General features: G+C 42.3%; 1 protein-coding gene across 1 annotated transcript; it reads left to right on the top strand.

The window, feature by feature from the left end:
- Window positions 1–1,067: 1,067 nt before the first annotated feature.
- Window positions 1,068–19,491, top strand: DAD1 (defender against cell death 1). Its single transcript, XM_037503023.2, has 3 exons — window positions 1,068–1,367; window positions 9,518–9,692; window positions 19,250–19,491. The coding sequence occupies exons 1-2, from the start codon at window positions 1,157–1,159 to the stop codon at window positions 9,646–9,648; spliced, it is 342 nt and encodes a 113-aa protein (XP_037358920.1). The 5' UTR covers window positions 1,068–1,156; the 3' UTR covers window positions 9,649–9,692; window positions 19,250–19,491.
- The last annotated feature ends 492 nt before the right edge of the window (window positions 19,492–19,983 follow it).

The raw sequence follows: 19,983 nt of genomic DNA, 5'->3' as shown, positions 1-19,983 counted from the left end.
GCTTCGCAGCCCAGCGCTCAACCGCTGCACCATGGGGGAGGCCCTCCCCCCCTACAGTTTTTAAGACTGTGATTCACCAGAAGGTACCCGCAATGTAGCACAATGTGGGGCGACCAGGAGGAACCCAGTAAATTTTCTGAATGAATGAGTGAAATCTGCAGGCTTAGGTTCTACTGTGTTTATTCTTAAGCACCACCAGAGTCAGACCCACGTCCAGTTCAGAGCCCAGTAGAGGTCAAGTTCTCTCCCTTCCTCAGTAACAGTCTAAACTGGTGCCAGCACAGCGACGGGCCACAGTGGTTCTCATTACAGGGTAACTTGAGTTGCTCTGAAATCTGGGAGAGGACTTTGCAGTCAGAGCCCTTCACACAATTAGGGCACAGCTGGTACAAAACCCGTGGGGGAGAGCCCGGCATTGCCTCAAAGCAGATCCAAACTGTGACTTTTTTTTTTTAAAGATTTATTTATTTATGCATACAAGAACTGGACTACAGACCAGAGATGCAGAGGGTGAGAGGATTCACCAGAGACAAGAGCGGGGAACAGAAGAAGCAGATTGAAATACACTGCTGAGGGGAGCAGCAGGCGACTCAGGAGAGGTCTTCTTCGCCATGTGAGTTTCTTCCTGGCCGGGGATCGAACTCGTGCTGCAGAGGCTGCCGATTGCTTCACAATGCGGTGCTTAACCCCTTGCGCCACCAGGGAGGCCCCAAACCGTGACTTTTTTAAGGACGCAGGTGGACCAAAAAGAGCAGGAACCCTTGGCTGGCGACTGAGCTACTGCCGGATGGAGAGTCGGCGGTAAAACCTGTAGCTCCTTGTCGCCTCAAGTATCTTGTTGCCAGAGCAACCGTGGGCGTCACCAACTGACGGCGGAAGTAAGACAGAAAGAGTACACGTCTCCAGCCCAGGGACACATCCGCTGCGCAGGCGCATCAATATCTTCTTGCGGTAGTTCGCAGTCTGTAGACGTATTCTGCGTCTGCGCATTAGTTGGTCCGCGCCGTGACTTCCTTGCACGCCTGCGCAAAGCGGCCAATCCGGAGGGGGCGGAGCCGGGCTACGACGGAGCGCATGCGCAAACACTCCATCCGCCGGGGGCGTCGGGTCCGCTGGGCTTGTGAGCTGCGCGGGCCGGATTTCCAAAAGCTTAGCCATGTCGGCGTCGGTGGTGTCTGTCATCTCACGGTTCTTAGAAGAGTACTTGAGCTCCACTCCTCAGCGTCTGAAGCTGCTGGACGCGTACCTCCTGTATATACTGCTGACCGGCGCGCTGCAGTTCGGTTACTGTCTCCTCGTGGGGACCTTCCCCTTCAACTCTTTCCTCTCGGGCTTCATCTCTTGTGTGGGAAGCTTCATCCTAGCGGGTAATAATACTTAAATCGAAACGATACGTGATCCTTGGGTACGCTGCTTTTATTTCCACAGTGCTCTTCTTTATAGCAGGTCGCTGCTCCCTGAAGTTAGGAGAAAAGCCTCCTGTGAATGGGGAACTGAGGCCCAGAAAGGTGGTCACCTGCCGCCTAAGAGTTCGAGTTGAGTCGCTGAAAAATCCTCCATGCTGCCGCTCACCCGGTGATCCAGTTCCTGTCATATTGGCCCAGGGAAAGCTCCATTCCTTAACTTAGCTTTAAAGTCGATAGACTTAGGAAAAGAAAGACCCACGTGAAGCATCTCTCACCTTGACCTAATCACTACCAATCTCTGGTGAAATGTACCAGTGAACGGTGTAGGAAACATAAATAGAGGTGCTGTACTCGTTGGCTCATTCTCTGCTTATTGTTTTGTAGGTGAAACTTGCTTCACTCTCTTGAGCTGTGACAGTTTTTATTCCAGTTATATTTTAGCATTATTCTTTCTGATTCCCAGCATCTGATGCCTTGTAGATTGCTGTATTTAATATGCACTCTCTGTCTGATAAATTTTTGTCTAAATCTAACCTTTCTTGCCCAACACACACACGTTCAGTGAATACTGAGTCCAGGCTAGGCCTGGACTGGACTGGAGTGTTAGCCAGCTTAGTTTAGCTATCAGATGGACTGTCCCAGCTGCTGGTTTCTGCTGTTTCTTGATTTTCCAAATTTGCCAGAATTCATTCAGTTTATTTTTTCAGTGTGATCATGTTCAGCTAGGCCATCGCTTATATTTTGAGTGATACAAGGTCTTGTGGCAAATATTTTGGAGCTACATCATGTTTATATTCCTTGTCCTCAATAAGTTTGCAGTCTCTTTGGGGCACAGACAGACATCATTTGCAGTGGTTCTCTGCTTAAAGTTCCAGATTTATAGAATACTTTTTACACAAATTGCTAGTTCACACTCAAGCCAGACGTACCCTACCTTCTCTTTCAGAACTTAAAATAAATCTAAGGACTTAATGACTTGTGCACTAGCAGGTCTGGAATTGAGGAGTTAGCCTATTAACTTATTGTCTTTGAGTTTTGTCCTGGATGATCAAATTGTAGTTCTCTGTGGCAGCATCCTGGCCATCAGAATTGATGTGTTACCATCATCAGATGCTCCATTCTCCTTGCTCTAGATGCACCATCCTCCTCAACTGGAGACTAGTTTTAATGGAAAATTTGAAATCTGGAGTTTAACAATTATTGGGATTGTTGAGAAGGGATGCCCTGTACTTATGCTGCGTTTCTAAAATCTGTTTGCTGGGTTTGGTTCTCCTGGAAGAGAAGGGAGGTCAGTTTGGCTAGAGAGAGAATTGTAGGAGATTATGTTGAAGAATTAGATAGTGCTGGTTGCTAGAACTTTGATTGCTAGGCCAAGGAATTTGGATTTTATTCTGTAGATAATAGGAACACAACTAAGATAAAAAAAAAAAGGGTAAGGGAGAAACTTAAAATTGGTGTTAGCATATGGGATGAATTGGGGGGGGAAGTTCTTAGTTTGGTTTCCAAATTTCTTTTTGGCAGACTGTTTTCTTCCATACCTTCTGCATGTACAGAAGGGAGCATTTGACATCATCTTTTTTTTTTTTTTTAAAGAGTAACATTCCAATAGCTCTTCTAGTTTCCATTTTTACCTAACTGAAATCCTTTATGCTCATTTAAAGTACTGTTTAGAAGCAATATTTGGAAAACAGCAAGACTACTTAAAATAAGTCTTTGATTTTGAAATCAGTTTTTAAGTCATTTCACAACTTTGGTCAGTTCTGATTTCTAATCTATATGAAATAATTTTGGGCCAAAAATAGTTTTGTTCTCCTAGTGTACAAATCCCACAGGAGTTTGAATTTGAAAGGCTTAAGTCAGAGTGTTTTCTGTCACATGGTTGGTATTGAACTCTGGGGACTGGCAGCATTTCTTTGCTGATAGAAGATTGTATGTCAGATTTTTGGGAGATAATATAATATTATCTCCCATAGTTGCTATCTAACACACTAAGAAGTTTACCAATCTTGTGCCTGAGAATCCAGTTTCTAAATCATATCCATTGCTACCTCTTGACAACACTGCACTGACAAATGGGAGTCGTGGAGCAAGCTGTAGGACACAGGATGTTGCCGAAGAGCAAGATCCTGGCCTTTTTACTGATAGAATAATTATACAGCATCAGTTAGAAGGGGAAGGAGGACAAAAAGAAAAGGGAAGGGTGAAGCTAGAAAATGTGTGCTCTGTCATCTATAGTATCAGGGGTTGTGAGTTTGCCCTCCAGGCACTTCTCATCTGTTTGATGAAACGGTATTGTAATTGAAGTTAAGGCTAGAGCTCCAGCCATGGTTTCAGTCTTATCAACAAGGCTTTCTGCTGATCATCTTCTGGGGTGCCTTGTCATACATTGATCCTTGGCCCCATGGGCATTCCCGGTCATACCTCATGATGCATAGCCTTCCCAGAGTGATCAAACTTTCTGCTCTTGATTGACTTGAGAGGTACCTTGTAAGGGTTGGCGCCTATGACTGACCCAGCAGTTCTGACCTTGTGTAGGAAGGAACTACAGGTAACAAAAAAATGGTGGCTGAGCAGACCCACATTCATCCATGGTGACTCAGGCTCTATGTAGCTGGTCCTCATTGGTCTCCTAGCTGCTAGTCTCTAGTCTTTCTTTCATCTTTGTTGGAGGCTTAATTCGACTTGCAAACCTGTATGTGTTTCTATCCATATAAAATTTGCTCCTGGTTTCCGAAGAAAATTTAAAAATTTCCACGGCTTTTTCATACAGACTTTTTCATAATCTGGCCCTGTCCTTATCTCCACCTTCCTCTTTGCCTCTGTATCTTCTGTATTTTACGCTCCAGCATTATTGCCTGTTATTCCTGGAACCTGCTGAGCTATCTCAGGCTATTTTACCTTTGCTTGACTTCTTAGAAAACTCCTTCCTTCCCTTAGACATCTCAGCTCAAGTGCTGCTTCTCTTTGGAATCCTTCCCTGAGTCTTCTAATAGACTTAGGTCTTTCTCTTATATTTCCATTTCACCATATATTTGTATGTGTGAGGGGGGAGTGAGTGAGGGACAGTGGGAGGAGAAGGAGGGAGGGAGGGAAAAGAGAGGGAGAGAGGGAGGCACCTGAGAGCCTTTTTATAATGTGCTGTATTTGTCTTCCCTCTGGAAGGTGAGCCATTTGAAGACAGGGGCATCTTTGCATCCTCAGTGCTTAACCTGTATATTAAAATGTGAGCATTCCTGTAACAATTTAAGAAATACTGAGCAATTTTGTGCCAGGTTTCCTGCCAAGTACTGAGGAGTCAATAGTAGAATGCAGACATGATCTCTGCTCTCACAGAGTTTATAATCTAGTGGGAAATACAGAGCAGTAACTGTGGATATTGTGCTGTGATGGAGAATCATTCGTGAGAATAGGAACACAGATGGGCACTCAACCCTACCCAGTGGTCCGGTAATACTTTCCTAGTATGTTTGCTTTCCAAAAATGTGCTTATAACTTCTCTCTTCAGTCTTCTATATTTCCACTTTTCCTTTAGCATCAGTTGATCATCTTGCTTTATTTTTCCACTAAAAATGTAAACTAGAATCCTTTTCTCTTCCCACCCAGGAATCACAGCAACCCATCTGTGCATTTACCCTTATTCTTTGTGTTACTTCTCACAATGATAGAAGCCGTGTTCTTTCCTGTCAACCCTTTGCTTGTGCTGGGGATCCATTCTTCCTTTGCTCATTTAAGTACTCAGCTCCTGCACTCATTCTGTTCAGCCTCATTAATTTCTTTCCATTGCACACACTTGCTCTCTTATTGTCCAATTAAGAAGAGTTTCATTTGACTCCAGATAACCCTCCAGCTACCATTGTTTCTTAACGCTCTCATCACAGAATTCTTTGAAAGAATAGTTCCTGTTTCTGCTTTCTCATTTTCCATTCATTTCTTAGCCCACTCTTGGTGGTGGTCTGTTCCCACCACGCCAGTGAAACTACTTACTGTCTTGCTAAGTGTAATAAATGGTCATCTGTTTCATTTTATATGAAGGTTCAACGTTTAGCTTTTAACAGTTCACTGCTTCCTTCTGTGTGAAATACTTTTTTTTTTTAAAGATTTATTTATTTATGCATACAAGAGTGGGGGTACAGGCCAGATGTGGGGTAGGGGGAGAAGATTCACCAGAGGAAGAGTGGGGAACAGAAAAGGCAGATTGAAATACATTGCTGAGGGGAGCAGCGGGCGAGTCAGGAGAGGTCTGCTGTGCCATATGGGTTGCTCCCTGGCCGGGGATCGAACTCGTGCTGCAGAATCTGCGGTTAGTTTCATAGGTTGTGTCTTAACCCCTTGTGCACCAGGGAGGCCCCTGTGTGAAATACTTTTTCTTTTGTAGCACTTTTATAGCACTACATTCCTGTTTGAGGATGTGGTTCTAATCCCTTTTTCTATTTCTTTCACAGGTAAGTTTAAATATCTTTACAACTGCAACTGCCACATTTTTTTAAAGTTTTTTTTTTTTTTATTCATACAAAAACTGGGGTGTAGGCCAGAGGTGCAGGGGGGTGAGAGGATTCATCAGAGATAGAGTGGGGAGCAGAACAGTCTACAACTGCCACGTTTGTATTTTTCATTTTGACCTGTCTGCTGAATTCCAGTTTTGTAAATGTAGTTGCCTTCGTGAAATCTGTCTGATAGGCACCTTCAGATTGAACCTTCCCACCTAGCTACCAGCCTCTTCTCTATTGAATACATGGTGTCAGTATTTGTTGAGTTGTTGAAGCCAAAAAATTTAGGTTTTCTTGATCCTTTGATTCTTTTTATCTCCTACATCTGTCCAATAAACTCTGTCTTTTCCAAAATATAGCCTGTCTCTTTACTTCTCTCAGTTTTACTGAGCTTTGTTGTCTCATAAATGATTCCTTTGTTTTTTCTTTAATCCTGCAGACAGAATATTCTCTGCATTGCAGTTCTAGCAACCTTTAAAAATGTAGATTGGATTACTTTATGTATTTGGTTTAAACTCTGAAATGTTCCATCACACTTAAGCTACATCCAGGCTCTCCTGAGGCTTATAAAGCCCCACAGGCTGGCCTTGTCTCCCTCTCGCCCTCAATCACCACCATATGGTCAGTCTGAGACTAGAACATGTCAAAATTGTTCTTACTACCTGGAAATACTCTGCCCCAGATCTTTGTGTGCTTGGTTCTTACCTGTCAAATTTTGGTCCTGAAGATCCTCTACTTAGAAAGACCTTCTGTGACCACCAGATAAAAAATAACTTTCCCAATCACTCTTTTTTTGCCTTGTTTTATTTTCTTCACAGCATATATCACTGCCTGATATTTCCTTGTTTATTGGAAATATTTATTACTTCATTTTATGTTTCTCTCCATTGGAGTATAAGTTTCTTGAGAGCCAGGTTCTTGTATGTCTTATTCTGGGCCATATTTGCAGCATTGGGATAATGTGTGACATATAGTGGATGCTCAGTAAATATTTTGCTAAATGAACAAACATTTAAGGAGACAGATTAAATTAGAACTGCTGAAACACAGTGAGCTCCCTCAGGGAGTAGAAGATTTTCATCTTTGGAAAGTGCTCAGGGAGGACTGGAGGATCATTTTTGGAGGTCTTTGAACAGGCATAGTTTGCCTTTTTTTGTACCCCAGTGCATCTGAAGGATATGACACCCCTATCAGTATCACAAACTCTGGGAGGTTTGTAATTCTCCACCTGGGGATGGCTTATCAGATTCTGGAACTGGTGAGTCTACTTTGGAAAGCTTCCCAGGTGATTCATACAGCCTCCTCCAGCATGTGCACCCCACCACCTTTTGGGCCTTTTATACATAAATTTATACATTGGCGTTTATAACCTCCAATATCCTTTCCATTTCTGTGGGACTCTTGATTCTTATGTTGTAGTTGAAATTACTTGGGTTACGACATCATTCATTACTTTACCCCTTATCTGTGGGGAGTTTCTCTTCTCTTTTGTCCTCTCATATTTCCTGAAATACTATTCTGTTTTCCATCCCAAGGGCCACTATTAATAATTCGGTGTCTTTTTCTCCACTTTACCCCCCTAGATTCCAACTAAAGCAATTGAGGAAATAATGGTATCTAGTTATCTGCTTATAGCTTTGAAAGAGAAATATGAAATAGAGAGGTTTTTTGGTAATAATTTCATTGCATGTCTACAGTGCAATTTGTTGCTATCCGAAAGTCTTTGTCCTATAGGAGAAATTCCTTTGTCAAAAGGTAAAAACATTTTATGTATTAGTAGACATTGCCAGTGATTCTCCCAAATGGATGAACAATATGTACTAGCCACAGCAGGATTTTAATTGATTGCTCTTGCTTCAATCAGTGTCCTTCATATTTTGAAGGGTCCAGTTGCGTGAAAAGATCAGTGGTGCTGCTGCAGTGTTTACATGTTTTAAGCATAATGAAAACTCGGTTGCCATGGTGACAGACTGGTGAACAAGGCTGGTAGTTCTCTGACATTTGGGTTAGATCTCATTGCCTTTTTTCTTTAGTGATGGAATGGATGCTAGCCTGAAGCAAATTTGGCATTTCTTAAGTAGTGTACTCATTTATCACAGGCTTAAAGACTCTTTGGAAGCATATGCTTCTGGAGTTACTTTTCGTGTCAAATGGTGACCTTGTCTGATATATCAGTTTGAATCTTCAAGGTTATGGAATGTGGCAGCAGCCAGTTCTCTGTCAGAGTTATATAGCTTAGGTCTCTTGCCTTTTTTGAGACAAGCAGCTGCTAGAACTTTGAGGTCAAAGAGATAGATAAATGTTATATTTTTGTTTCTGTTTATGCAGTATTATATATCATAGTAGAAACTAATTCACAGTTTTTTAACTTTTGTTATTCAATCAGGTTCCTTTGTTATTCAGTTATACTCCCATCTAGGTATTATAAATTTAATCAGAAGATAAAAGAGTGGTGAGTTTTTTGTTTTATATGTATGTGTTTATTTATGTATTTATTTATACAATAGCTGGGATACAGGCCAGAAGCGTGGGGGGAGGGGTGAGAGGATTCACCAGAGACAGAGCGGGGAATAGAACAGGCAGATTGACTGAAGTACACTGCTGAGGGGAGCAGCAGGCGCGACAGGAGAGGTCTGCTTTGCCATGTGGGTTGCTCCCTGGACGGCGGGGAATCAAACCCGCGCTGCAGAGGTTGCGGATAGCTTCACAGCGCTGTGCTCAACCCGCTGCGCCACCGAGGGGGCCCTGTGTATTTTTTAAAAAAGATTTATTTGTTTATGCATACAGGAACTGGGGTACAGGCCAGAGGTGTGGGGTGGGGGTGAGAGGATTCACCAGAGACAGAGTGGGGAACAGAATAGGCAGATTGACTGAAATGTGCTGCTGAGGAGAGCAGCAGGTGAATCAGGAGTGGTCTGCTGCACCATGTGGGTAGCTCCCTGGCTAGGGATCGAACTCACGCTGCAGACCCTGTGGATAGCTTCGTATGTTGCGTCTTAACCCCTTGTGCCACCAGGGAGGCCTGTGTGTGTATTTTTTTCCCTGCATAAGTCTGGTTTTTAGCCTGCAAAGTCGTATTTCTTCCTTTAGCAGTCAACAGCATGACAGTGTATAACTTGATGAATTTCTAGATTCATCCACCTAACTGCCACTAAGATCAAGACTTAGAATATTACCAGCACCCAAGAGACTACCATACACCTTCCCAGTCATCCCTCCCACCATGAAAGATAAAAACCACTTTTATTATCTCATTTGTATTATCATAGATTGGTTTTGCCTCATTTTAAGCTTTTTATAAGTGTAATCATACAGAATAATTCTTTTTGTGTTGGATTGTGTTGAATATTCTAACATTTGCGGAATTTATCTGTGTTTTAAAGGTTTTCCTTCACTATGTAATGTTATGTCGTATGACTATGCTATAATTTATCCATTTTACTGTTGATAATTATTTATATTGCTCCAGTGATGAGTACTAATCCTGTACATACTTTCTAATGCATATAAGCATCGTTTCTGTTAGAATTATTGGATTGTAGGTGTGTGTGTGCTTGTGTGTGTTAGCAGTCATATTGCTTTATATTTCTAGGTAATCATTTTTGTGTTTTGCTTCTTCTACAGTTTGCCTGAGAATACAGATCAACCCACAGAACAAAGCAGATTTCCAAGGCATCTCCCCAGAGCGAGCCTTTGCTGATTTTCTCTTTGCCAGTACGATCTTGCATCTTGTTGTCATGAACTTTGTTGGCTGAATCGTTCCTGTTTTCTTAACTGAGGAGTAGGAGACTAGAAGAATGTAAGTGATGACCATAGCCTTTGTCCCCTAATGTTGATTTTATGAATTGAAATTGGAATGACCAGGTTTTGATCGTGGTTGGCAAGGCTCCCATTTTGCTGATAAGACATTTGCAGAATTTTCCATTGGCTTGCAAAGCATGCATTAATATCATCATGATTCATCAGTGCTGCTGCTCTTGGTCATTGCCTTCTCTTCTCACTGTTCTGCAAATCATTAAGATAACAGAAAATGAGAGTTTGCCTGTAGCTAATACATTAATTTCTGCATCAATAACTCCATGAAAATAGCTCTGAGATCTTGGAAGAGATATAAATTGTAGGTTTTGCCTTTAGATTTGCTCTATAATTTTTTTCTGATTTGATCTTTTTTTTTTTTTTAAAAGATTTATTTATGCATACAAGAACTGGGTACAGGCCAGAGGTGTGGGGAGTGAGAGTATTCACCAGAGATAGAGTGGGGAATAGAACAGGCAGGTTGACTGAAATATACTGCTGAAGGGAGCAGCGGGTGAGACAGGAGACGTCTGCTGTGCCATGTGGGTAGCTCCCTGGCCAGCGGGCTGGGGATCGAACTTGTGCTGCAGAGGCTGTGATAGCTTCATAGTGCTGTGTTTAACCCCTTTTGCCACCAGGGAGGCCCTGATTTGATCTTAATTGACTGTAAATACTGGGCCATTGTTTCCATAGTACCTAGAAATAGTGCTGATACCTGACAGGTATACAGTAGATGCTGTATGAATAAATATGGTCATTTGCTAATATGTATGCTAAAGTGAAACTCAGTGGGGAATTTGGATTAGTTTGGGAGAATTTAAAATGTGGGTCTGTTTACTAGCTGCTCCCAAGGAGTTGTTGATCAGGCAGTTGGTCTGCTGCCTCTGAATTTCTAATATTCTAATACATGCTGTTTGATTAATTTGCCACTTTTCCTTTTTTTTTTTTTTAAAGCAATAGAGCTCTATTTTCTAAATAACTCCTATAAAATTTCAGTATGTAAAACAGTGGTGGAGACAGAGTTGTTTTGATTGACAAAAGTTGCAAAGCCCATTCTGTGTGGCTTCTTTATGTATGGTATGCCCTCTCCTCTATCCTTCCTCTATCCTTCCCTCCTAAATAGAATCCTAAAACTGAGAACAACATAGGTATTTTCCAAACTGTGTATCAACACTGTCATTTTATGTATGAGAAAACAGGCCCACAATAATCCAGTGGTCTTCCCTGGCCGTGTAACTAAGGGGAGTAGAGTAGAGCTGTGTCCAGTGGTGGGCTTGGCTGAGGACTCTTCCCAGTAAGAGTATCCTGTGAAACTCACCAAAGACTGAAAGCACTCTTCTTGTCCTTTCCACTGCAAAGTTTAATGTTGCTGTGATTAGGTGGTAAAGAATAGAGAATCTTAGGAAATGGGGCCTCCCCGGTGGTGCAGCGGTTGAGCACTGGGTTGTGAAACTGCCCACAGCCTCTGCAGCACCGGTTCGATGCCCGGCTGCTCCCCGGCCACCGGAGGAGGGTCCCACATGGCGCGCAGACCTCTCCTGCCGCCTGCTGCTCCCCTCAGCAGTGTACTTCGGTCCTTCTGCCTGCTCTGCTCCCCGCTCTGGCTCTGGTGAATTCTCTCACCCTCCCACGCTTCTGACTGTGCCCAGTGCATGTATAAATAAATAAATAAATAAATCTTAAAAAAAAAAAAAAAAAAAAATAGAGAATCTTAGGAAATGTATTCCAGTTTGGGGGAAGACTATCCCAAGACCATGTACAAAGTATAAGTAATGTGACAATGTGCTTTTATTTCTGGCATGAGTTAATTAGTTACTTAAAATATTGCATGACTCCATTCCATTATTGATACTGTATCCAGAACAGTTCTCTTCAGGTGAGGTGGTAAGTTGACAGAGACGGTTTATTTCCATGAAAATGCTTGAGAATTACTTTTCTCTATTCTTCTAATACAGTTTAAGTCTTTGGATACCCAGTCAGGACTCAATTGCCAATCTTTCCTCTGCCACCCCTGCCCACATGTGCTGTTAAATGCTTTGTTACTGGGAATACCAAGACAAGTAAAATGTGGCTCCTACCTTCGAGAAGTGAACAATGTAGTAGGAGTAGTTAAAGCCACACCAGAGATCTGCATACAGTGTTGTAGGCGTCAGAGGAGGAGGCCACTGTGCCATCTGCCAGCAGAGGCGGCAGACCTGGTCCCTCACCAGTGACAGCTCCTTGGGAGCAGCTAGTAAACAGACCCACCAACACTGACCTTAGACTTGGAAACCTCGTGAGTCACTCTTGGGTTCTCTGATAGTAACCATGCTCAAAAGGTCTCACGTCTTCAGATTGCTTTACTGTAGATTTCTTAAGTTATTTTTTCTAGATGAGTCATGGTATATGGGTAAGAAGAGAACAGAGCAAACATTTCAAGGATGTTCTTTAGACTCTGGGAGATAGCAAATCATAGAAAATTATTTCCTGGGGCTGTCGTGATTAGAGCAGTACTCTGCTGCAGAGAGCTTAGTATTTCAAAATTATGACAAAACAGAGCAAAAAAAGCAGGCTCAGCAGAAACTGCAAACTGCAGACCATATTATGTGAACAACCTAGGGCCAGCTGGGAATCATGGACCAAGGGTACAGTAGAATCTCCCAGTTGGAGGTCACACTATTGACTTTTCTGATAGAGTACGTTCATAGAAAAATCCTCTAAGGCTTTTTACGGAGATCCTCTATTTAACATATTTTACTGTTCTCTCAATTTTTAAATATTCATCTAATTGCCATTTTTATGTGCTTTAGACTCAGTTCTGTGTACAATGTGCCAAAACACTTATAAAATAGTTTCCAAGGGAGCCTCCCTGGTGGCGCAGGGGTTAGGTCTTAGCTATCAAGCAGTCTCCAGCCACTGCAGCATGAGTTTGATTCCCGACCAGAGAGGTGACCCTCATGGGGTAGCAGATGTCTCCTGTCCCGCCTGCTGTATTTTAGTAAATCTGCCTGTTCTGCTCCCCGTTCTGTCTCAGGTGAATCCTCTCACCCCCCCGAACCTCTGGCCTGTACCCCAGTTTTTATATGCATAAATAAATAAATCTTTAAAAAATAGTTTCCAAGTGAATTCAATATTTATACCAACTCAGAAGATAGAACAAATCAGATTGAACTTTCTCCATATGTGCCAAATACATTCTGAGAGTTGGGTATAAAAAGAATAAACATCTATAGCATACTGCTCTTGCATGATATTGGGGGTGACATTTAAACCAGCAGCTACTCTGAAGAGTTGAAAATATTTTTCAAGAAATAAGGAAGTTAACAGATTTTGAGTGGTCACTATGGACAGGTTTTAAATGCTTTTTGTTTTGCATTTTATTTTCAGAATAACCTCATAAGGATAGGCTGGCTTGTTCCATTTATAGATGAGAAACAGGTTCAGAGAGTCTTGCTAGAAATCTTGTAACTAATAACTCTAATAATAATCCCATCTGACTTCAAAAAATTTTTATGCTCCATTTTTACTCATGCTTGTTTTTCCATGAGGTATTTCACAATTGGGGAGTTAAAGAAATGTGTTTAATTGTGTTAAAGAAATGTGTTGAGGGGCCTCCCTGGTGGCGCAGCGGTTGAGCTCTGGGTTGCAGGGCTGTCCGCAGCCTCTGCAGCGCCAGTTCGATCCCCGGCTACCGGCGAGGGTCCCACATGGCGCGCAGACCTCTCCTGCCGCCCACTGCTCCCCTCAGCAGTGTATTTCGTCAGTCTGCCTGCTCTGCTCTCCTCTCTGCCTCTGGTGAATTCTCTCACCCTCCTGCGCTTCTGACTATACCCAGTGCTTGTATAAATAGATAAATAAATCTAAAAAAAAAAAAAAAAGAAATGTGTTTAGCTGTGTTACCAGTTATTTTATCACTGTGCTCCCCTTTAAGACTTTCCTTTTCTTGTGACAATTAAAAAAACACAGAGAATGATGTAACACATCCATGTAGTCACAACCTGGAAGTCACTGGTTTTGAACAGATTAAACATTGTGGATTCAGCTGAAATTCACTTTGTCTCCTTCTCCAGTCCCAGTTCTGTCCTTCTACTGTAAGATTTGAATCTCTTCATAGCAATTTTGGTCAGCCAGGACATGTTAAACCTAGCTCTATCAGCAGTTTTCTCCAGACTTCAAGTTGTAGTAGTCTAAAAACATGGGCAGAGATGGCAGTAGAATGCTGTGTGGCAAAAATTAGCCTCTCACTTGGCAGCACTGGCTATAGAGCTGTCTCATCTGGTGGTCAAGAGTAGACTCGGTGTTGCTTAGGTTATCATAAAAATGAAAATGCAGGTGTGAGAATACCCGTGTGCACTCTGAGTCACAAGGATCATGCCTGCCTGAAATGATATCCATGTTTGGCCATTAGGTGGCAAAAAGTCTTTTCTTTTTTAGAGATTTATTTATTTATGCATACAAGAGCTGGAGTGTAGGCCAGGGGTACGGTGGGTGGGGGAGGTGGGGAGCAGAATAGGCGGATCTGCTGAAATAACCTGCTAAGGAGAGCAGCAGGTGAGACAGGAGAGGTCTGCTGTGCTGTGTGGGTCACCTCCCTGGCCGGGGTTCGAACTTGTGCTGCAGTGGCTGTGAATTGCTTCATAGTGCTAACTTAAACCCTTGTGCCACCAGGGAGGCCCTAGGAAGTCTTTTTTGAATGAATGACATAGGCGCTCAGGTTTGAATGTTTAAATATTTACATGCTTCTTGTCATTTTCTGTTTTGTTTTTTGTTGCCTCTATGAAATTCTTTTTAAGAAATGTCAGCTCCTGTCCAGTGTTCTGAAGGGAAATGAAGAAAATAGGGACATGGGGACATTGGGTTATAGTTTGGAAAAGAAAATATTTGGTGACTTGAACCCTGGGTCAGAGGGGTAAGTGAAATGGACACAAACCTGAGCACTGATGTGTGCTTTAGCCTGTGGAGATTGTTTAACAAATACTGCACTAAAACCTTATGGGTGGTTTTTTTTATGCTGGAGGCAATCCTTTCAAGGGTTTAATTCTGTGAAAACACTCAGTGTTTAATTGTGGCTGGAACAAGGGTGCTGCAGGGCTGTGCAGAACATAGCTGTGACAAGCAGTACTACTTACTAGTGTAATTGTTGGCTTTTTGAATTCATCAGTGAAGTACAGTGAGCTAGAAAATAGCCTCTGGAGGGACGCTGAATGTTATTTGCTAGGCTCTACTGCCACCTAGTGGATCATGTGTTTTGTATGCAGAGGATGAACTACCAGAGCAAGAGAAAGTTGAATTTGGGGGAAGAAACCACTGATGTTTTCATGATGAAACCTGGTTTCTTTTCATCACTCGAGGGCAGCAGAGGTCTTAGTGGGCTTCGGAGTTGGGTGGGGGTTGCTTTACATTCTGGCCAGAAGTGGGCAGTGTTGAGTTAGGTACAAAAGGGCAGGCAACCTTAAAGGGCCCCAAGGGTTTCTGTTACAGGGGGAAGACCTTGGGCACACAGAGCCACAGACTTTCCTTTCATTTCTCTGGCAGCTTGTTCTTGACTGGTTTTTGCTCTTGACTGATCTCCCCATGGTACTAGTCTTTCATTTTTTTGTAGAGAGGGGGTGGTTTAGTTTTTATTTCATTTTCTCTTTAACACTTCAACTTACATTGAATTAGCTCTAGCCACCAAAAAAGTTCTCAGAGAGGTAACTGTTCTAAATTTGTAGAAAATATTTAGAACTAGGTGCAGCACAATCTTTTTTCATATCCTCCACTCCCATTGGAGCGTGAGATTAATTTTTTTTGTTGAAGTCTTCAATCTGCTTATTTACAAAAAACCACTAATGCATGACTAATTGGTGATCCGAGCTCTGTTTTGTGTTTGGTCTATTTAAAGCTACCAAAAGAAAGACTGGAATATTAGGTATTTGTGTTTATGAAGTTCATTGCTGCACCAACTTTATTTTATCTTGCAGCTCAGATGATTTCTCCTCTAAGTTGTCCTCTTCTGGGGCCTTAGGGCCCACTCTGCATGTCTCTAATGCTGCAGTTACGCATAGTTAGGACACTTCATTTACTTTTCTGTCTCCCCCACTAGACTCTGCTGGCTTATTGAGTGAGTAGGTCCTTTTCAGCTGTGAGAACATCTATAAAGTAGGTATATAACTAGGTAAGCTACGTGGGTACTAAGACATGTGGAAAATGTCATGGAAGAAAGAACCCAAGGCAAAAAATTAATTTGAGGGGCTGTGTGGCTTGAAGATGGACGCCTGCATGTGGAATTTGCTCTGATAGCTGTTTGGATGGACACATAAGCTTGTTTCTTAATCCCAGTTTTCCTGTCTGCACAGTAAGGAGACTGACCTAATGTTCATCTGAGTCTCACAGCTGTTAAAGCCTCTGATTAGAATTTATGATGGTTCTTCCCACTGTTTTTGAGGATTGTACTGTTTGGGTGTCTCAGTCGGGATTGCCAACTGAGGCTTTTATCCATTACACCATATTCTCAGCATCATTCACAGGCGGTGGAAAGTTGAAGTGTAACTGTCTATATAACAAAATACACACATATAGGGCCTTGTAAAATGTTTTGCTGTTGCCACATTACCAGGCTCGCAGGACTCACATCCATTCAATGTACCTTTTACACAACATTACCCCATGTGACCCTGAAGGCTGCTGTAACAGAGACAGGCAAACAGTAGTATTTCCATTGTACACATTGGTAATTAAATCTGGGTGAAACTTTAGTTGACTTGTCTTGACCCTGGAACTCATATGTGACTGAGTGGGAACTTGGTAACGGATATTTTGACTCTAGGCTTTTATTTTCCTTCCTCTCTATTATGTTCAAAGATTTTTGGGTGATGCATATATATGTCTGTTAGAAGGTTTTCATTAAAAATATTAAACTTGCTTGTGTTTTTTAAATGGGAAAAACATAGGAAAGCTTGACTGGGAAGGATGAAGCTAGGCACTGTTTCTGCATTGCTGGTCATCTTTAATATGATCCAGAAGAAATGCGGGAGAAGCAGATCACCAGACCCAACTTTATTCAGATAGGGTGACCCTGCACCAGCCTGGCCAGTCGAACATTGTACAATGTGGAAATGCTGTTAGTCTGCCCTACCAAGTGCAGTAGCCACATGTGATCATTGAACATTTGAAATGTGGCAGGTAATTGGGGAGCTAAATTTTAAATTTTACTTAATTTTAACTAAGTCAGAGTAGTCACCTGTGTAGTGTTTGTGGTTCTGGCCAGCATGTCTCTGGACAGATCTGTCAACTCGGGTTACAGTTTCTCATCTATAAAATGAGAGGACTGGACTAGCTGATTTGTAAGGCTCCTTTCCATTTTAGCCATACGTGAGCCAGGCCTTCTGAAACTGTTGTGATTCAAATTGAACTCTGCACCTAAAATCTCTTCAGAATGGCCTTGGATTCACATTTTCTCTGATTTTAGTTTTGATTGGGTGACCAGATTCAGCATGAGATGGTGTGAAGGAAAATCAGTATTTGAACATATCTGCTCAGTGCTGGTGTCTGAATAGGGATGGTGCCGGAGAATACAGATTTCAAATAGAAATGACCCTGTCTGGCGTCATCTTTTGTGTCTGTACAGAAAGTAATTATTTTTAACAGTTCTTTGTGTTGTGTCTTGCTTTCTTTTAAAATGATTAGAATAGACTGATCAAATGGTGCTCTCTTTTGCGTGGGTGAAATAGACTGAAGAAGTCATGCTAACTTTTCTCAGTAGGTGTCTTCCATTTTGCTTGTCTTGATATCTGGGGAGGAAATTTTGTTAGTTTCCTGAGACCTTTATCCCCTGGTTAGCAGTTGAGACCATTCTTCCGAGCTGTTGAAGAGTCCAGTTTTGTGAGCTAACATTTCAAGGAATCTAAGGACCTCTGCTTTTAGAATACTGTCTGATGAAATATATTTTTGCCTTAAAAGAAGGGAGCAGGGACCTCCCCGGTGGCACAGTGGGTTGAGTACAGCGCCGTGAAGCTGTCCGCAGCCTCTGCAGTGTGGGTTCCATTCCTGGCTGGCCAGGGAGATTCCCACATGGCGGGGCAGACCTCTCCTGTCTCACCCACTGCTCCCTTCAGCAGTGTCTTCGGTCCATCTGCCTCTTCTGCTCCCCGCTCTGTCTCTGGTGAATCCTCTCATCCTCCTGCACGTCTGGCCTGTACCCCAGCTATTGTATTAAAAAAAAAAAATCTTTAAAAAAATATAAAAGAAGGGAGCAGATCTTTGTAAACAAAGTCTTCTGAAAACCACTATCAAAAAGACTTAACTGTCATGAGTCATTTATGTTCCAGTGTTTTAGATTTAAATGTTTTAATATAGAGCCTCAAAACTTGATTTAAATGTTTTAACATAGAATCTCAAAACCTGACTTTTGTACTAAGCTGGGATTTCTTTTGTAATTTTAAATGTATTAAGGCTCTTTGCAGAAATGGCCTTGCGCCCTAGACTTCTCTCAGAATCGCTGTGTTATACTAGATCAGAGTCATGCCAGAGGGTTTGCTTTCAGATCTCTAATGGAGAGAATACGGGAGTTTTCATAGGTCTGTGTGTTCTTGTTTGGCATGATGAACACATTTTGTTGTTTTTTGCTCTTTATTTTACACATTTCTCATCAAATTCCACAGATGTAGGAAGGTTCTGCAATTATTGCATTTCTGTACGTACCATTGTTGGTGAAATCGGAGCACTCTGGATAGAAGTCTAAAAATCTTTGCTGAAGCCCCGATGCTAGAATCCCCAGGTCTGAACCAACGTATAGAAAGGTGGTTGAAAAGCTCAGCTCTTCTGAAAGGGGCTGTTTCCCAACCTTTTAAAGTCATGACTCACATAGGCTAATATTTTTATGGCACGTGCAGGGAAGTGGGCTGCTTGTGAACGGAGGCCTCAGAGCACCCGGTCACTTTCTGGCCAGGCCTACACCAGCCCACTCAGGGAAGCCTCTGACTCTGGCACCAGTGTGCCACTTCTCTGGGAGTTGCTCTCCACCTCCTTCTTGCCCCAAACCACCTATCTTTAAATAAAATGGACATTTTTCTATTTTGGTCTTTTGTTATATCTGAGATTGGGACTCTTTGTCAACTTGTCTCTTGAATTCTTCCTTCCCCCATCTTTCCCCAAACTGGAATTTAGTGCTTTATGCACTTTCTAGATTCAGAAAGTTCTTTAGGCTAAATTGTAAATCTCTCACCTCAAAGAATTTGTGGGCCAGAGAGGTCAAAGTGACTTACATAAAATCCTGTGACTAATTATGGCTAGAGTGGGGAGTTAGAGCTCATGTCTACCGGTTCCCAGTGAGTTTTGTATTTGTGGGCTTGAATTCAGATCTGAGCATGAATTTTTATGGCTACCGCTACACAGTGTTCCGTGAAGAATAACTGCTTCACTCTGGTGGTTCTGGCCTGGCTCACATACTGTGAGCTCCAGACTTTGGAACCCTGCAACTTGGTGTCTCGGTGGGTTTAGCATTTAGATTTAAGGATTGGGTAGTAGTATCATAAAATATACTGGTTGTAGTATAAAATATGCTTTGATACCTCTTCTTACCTTTCTGCTTCTTTCTTTTAGGTTCACGTTTTGATTTCCCCTGGATAAGAGCTCCCGAGGTGGCAGCTGGTTTGGACGCATGGATTTTCTCCAGATTTGTACTTGCTTCTGACTCTGATTTGATGTGCAGGTGGAGAGCCAGAGAAGTTCTCTCGCGTCTGTCAGGATGACTTTGTAATGAGCATTTATTAACATGACCTCTGCCTTCCATTAAGTGTAATAACCTTTTTGCCTTCCAAATTAAAGAATTCCATGCCACTCCTTCCTATGCCTCTGGCTCTGTTTTTTGATTTTATTCCTTATTGGTATTAAGTTTGTTTCTCCCCTTCAGTAGAACTTTTTAGTTGATAACATGCAACTGTGACTCTACCGCCACGTTTTCCTGAGGTATTGAAGTTAATGACGAAAGGCAGTGCTGCCAACCGCAGGCCAAGGCAGGCCTTTGTCTTTTCCCTGGAGCTGGTAATCCTTTACTAATCCTTCAACTGTTACAGGTGCTTCCTCTCATAGGACACAATGCATTCCTGGAACTGCATCATTAAGCACTTTGTTAGAAATTGAACTGAATGTATGCTTTCACCTTTACTTCTGTTTCCACATGATTTAGTGATGGAAAGTGTTTCCCTTAGGCAGTATAAGCCGAGTGCAAAAGGGGGTGGGGGTGGGGGGTGTATGTGTTTATTGACAGGGTACGGTGCTTTCCACACCACCTTCGCAAGTATTCTTTCATTCTGTTCTTGCCATTATCTCAGGGG

The sequence above is a fragment of the Talpa occidentalis genome, unplaced genomic scaffold (assembly GCF_014898055.3).
Source record: "Talpa occidentalis isolate TD23 unplaced genomic scaffold, MPIMG_talOcc4v2.1 talOcc4.11, whole genome shotgun sequence".
Taxonomy (NCBI): domain Eukaryota; kingdom Metazoa; phylum Chordata; class Mammalia; order Eulipotyphla; family Talpidae; genus Talpa; species Talpa occidentalis.
This window is presented reverse-complemented; position numbering and strand designations above follow the sequence as displayed.

What these genes read in the sequence shown, in the direction of transcription:
- DAD1 (XM_037503023.2), top strand. Translation starts at nt 1,157, where the DNA reads ATGTCGGCGTCGGTGGTGTCTGTCATCTCACGGTTCTTAGAAGAGTAC. An exon ending in GGGAAGCTTCATCCTAGCGG is followed by an intron (nt 1,368 to 9,517) that starts GTAATAATACTT and finishes CTTCTTCTACAG; the next exon opens with TTTGCCTGAGAATACAGATC.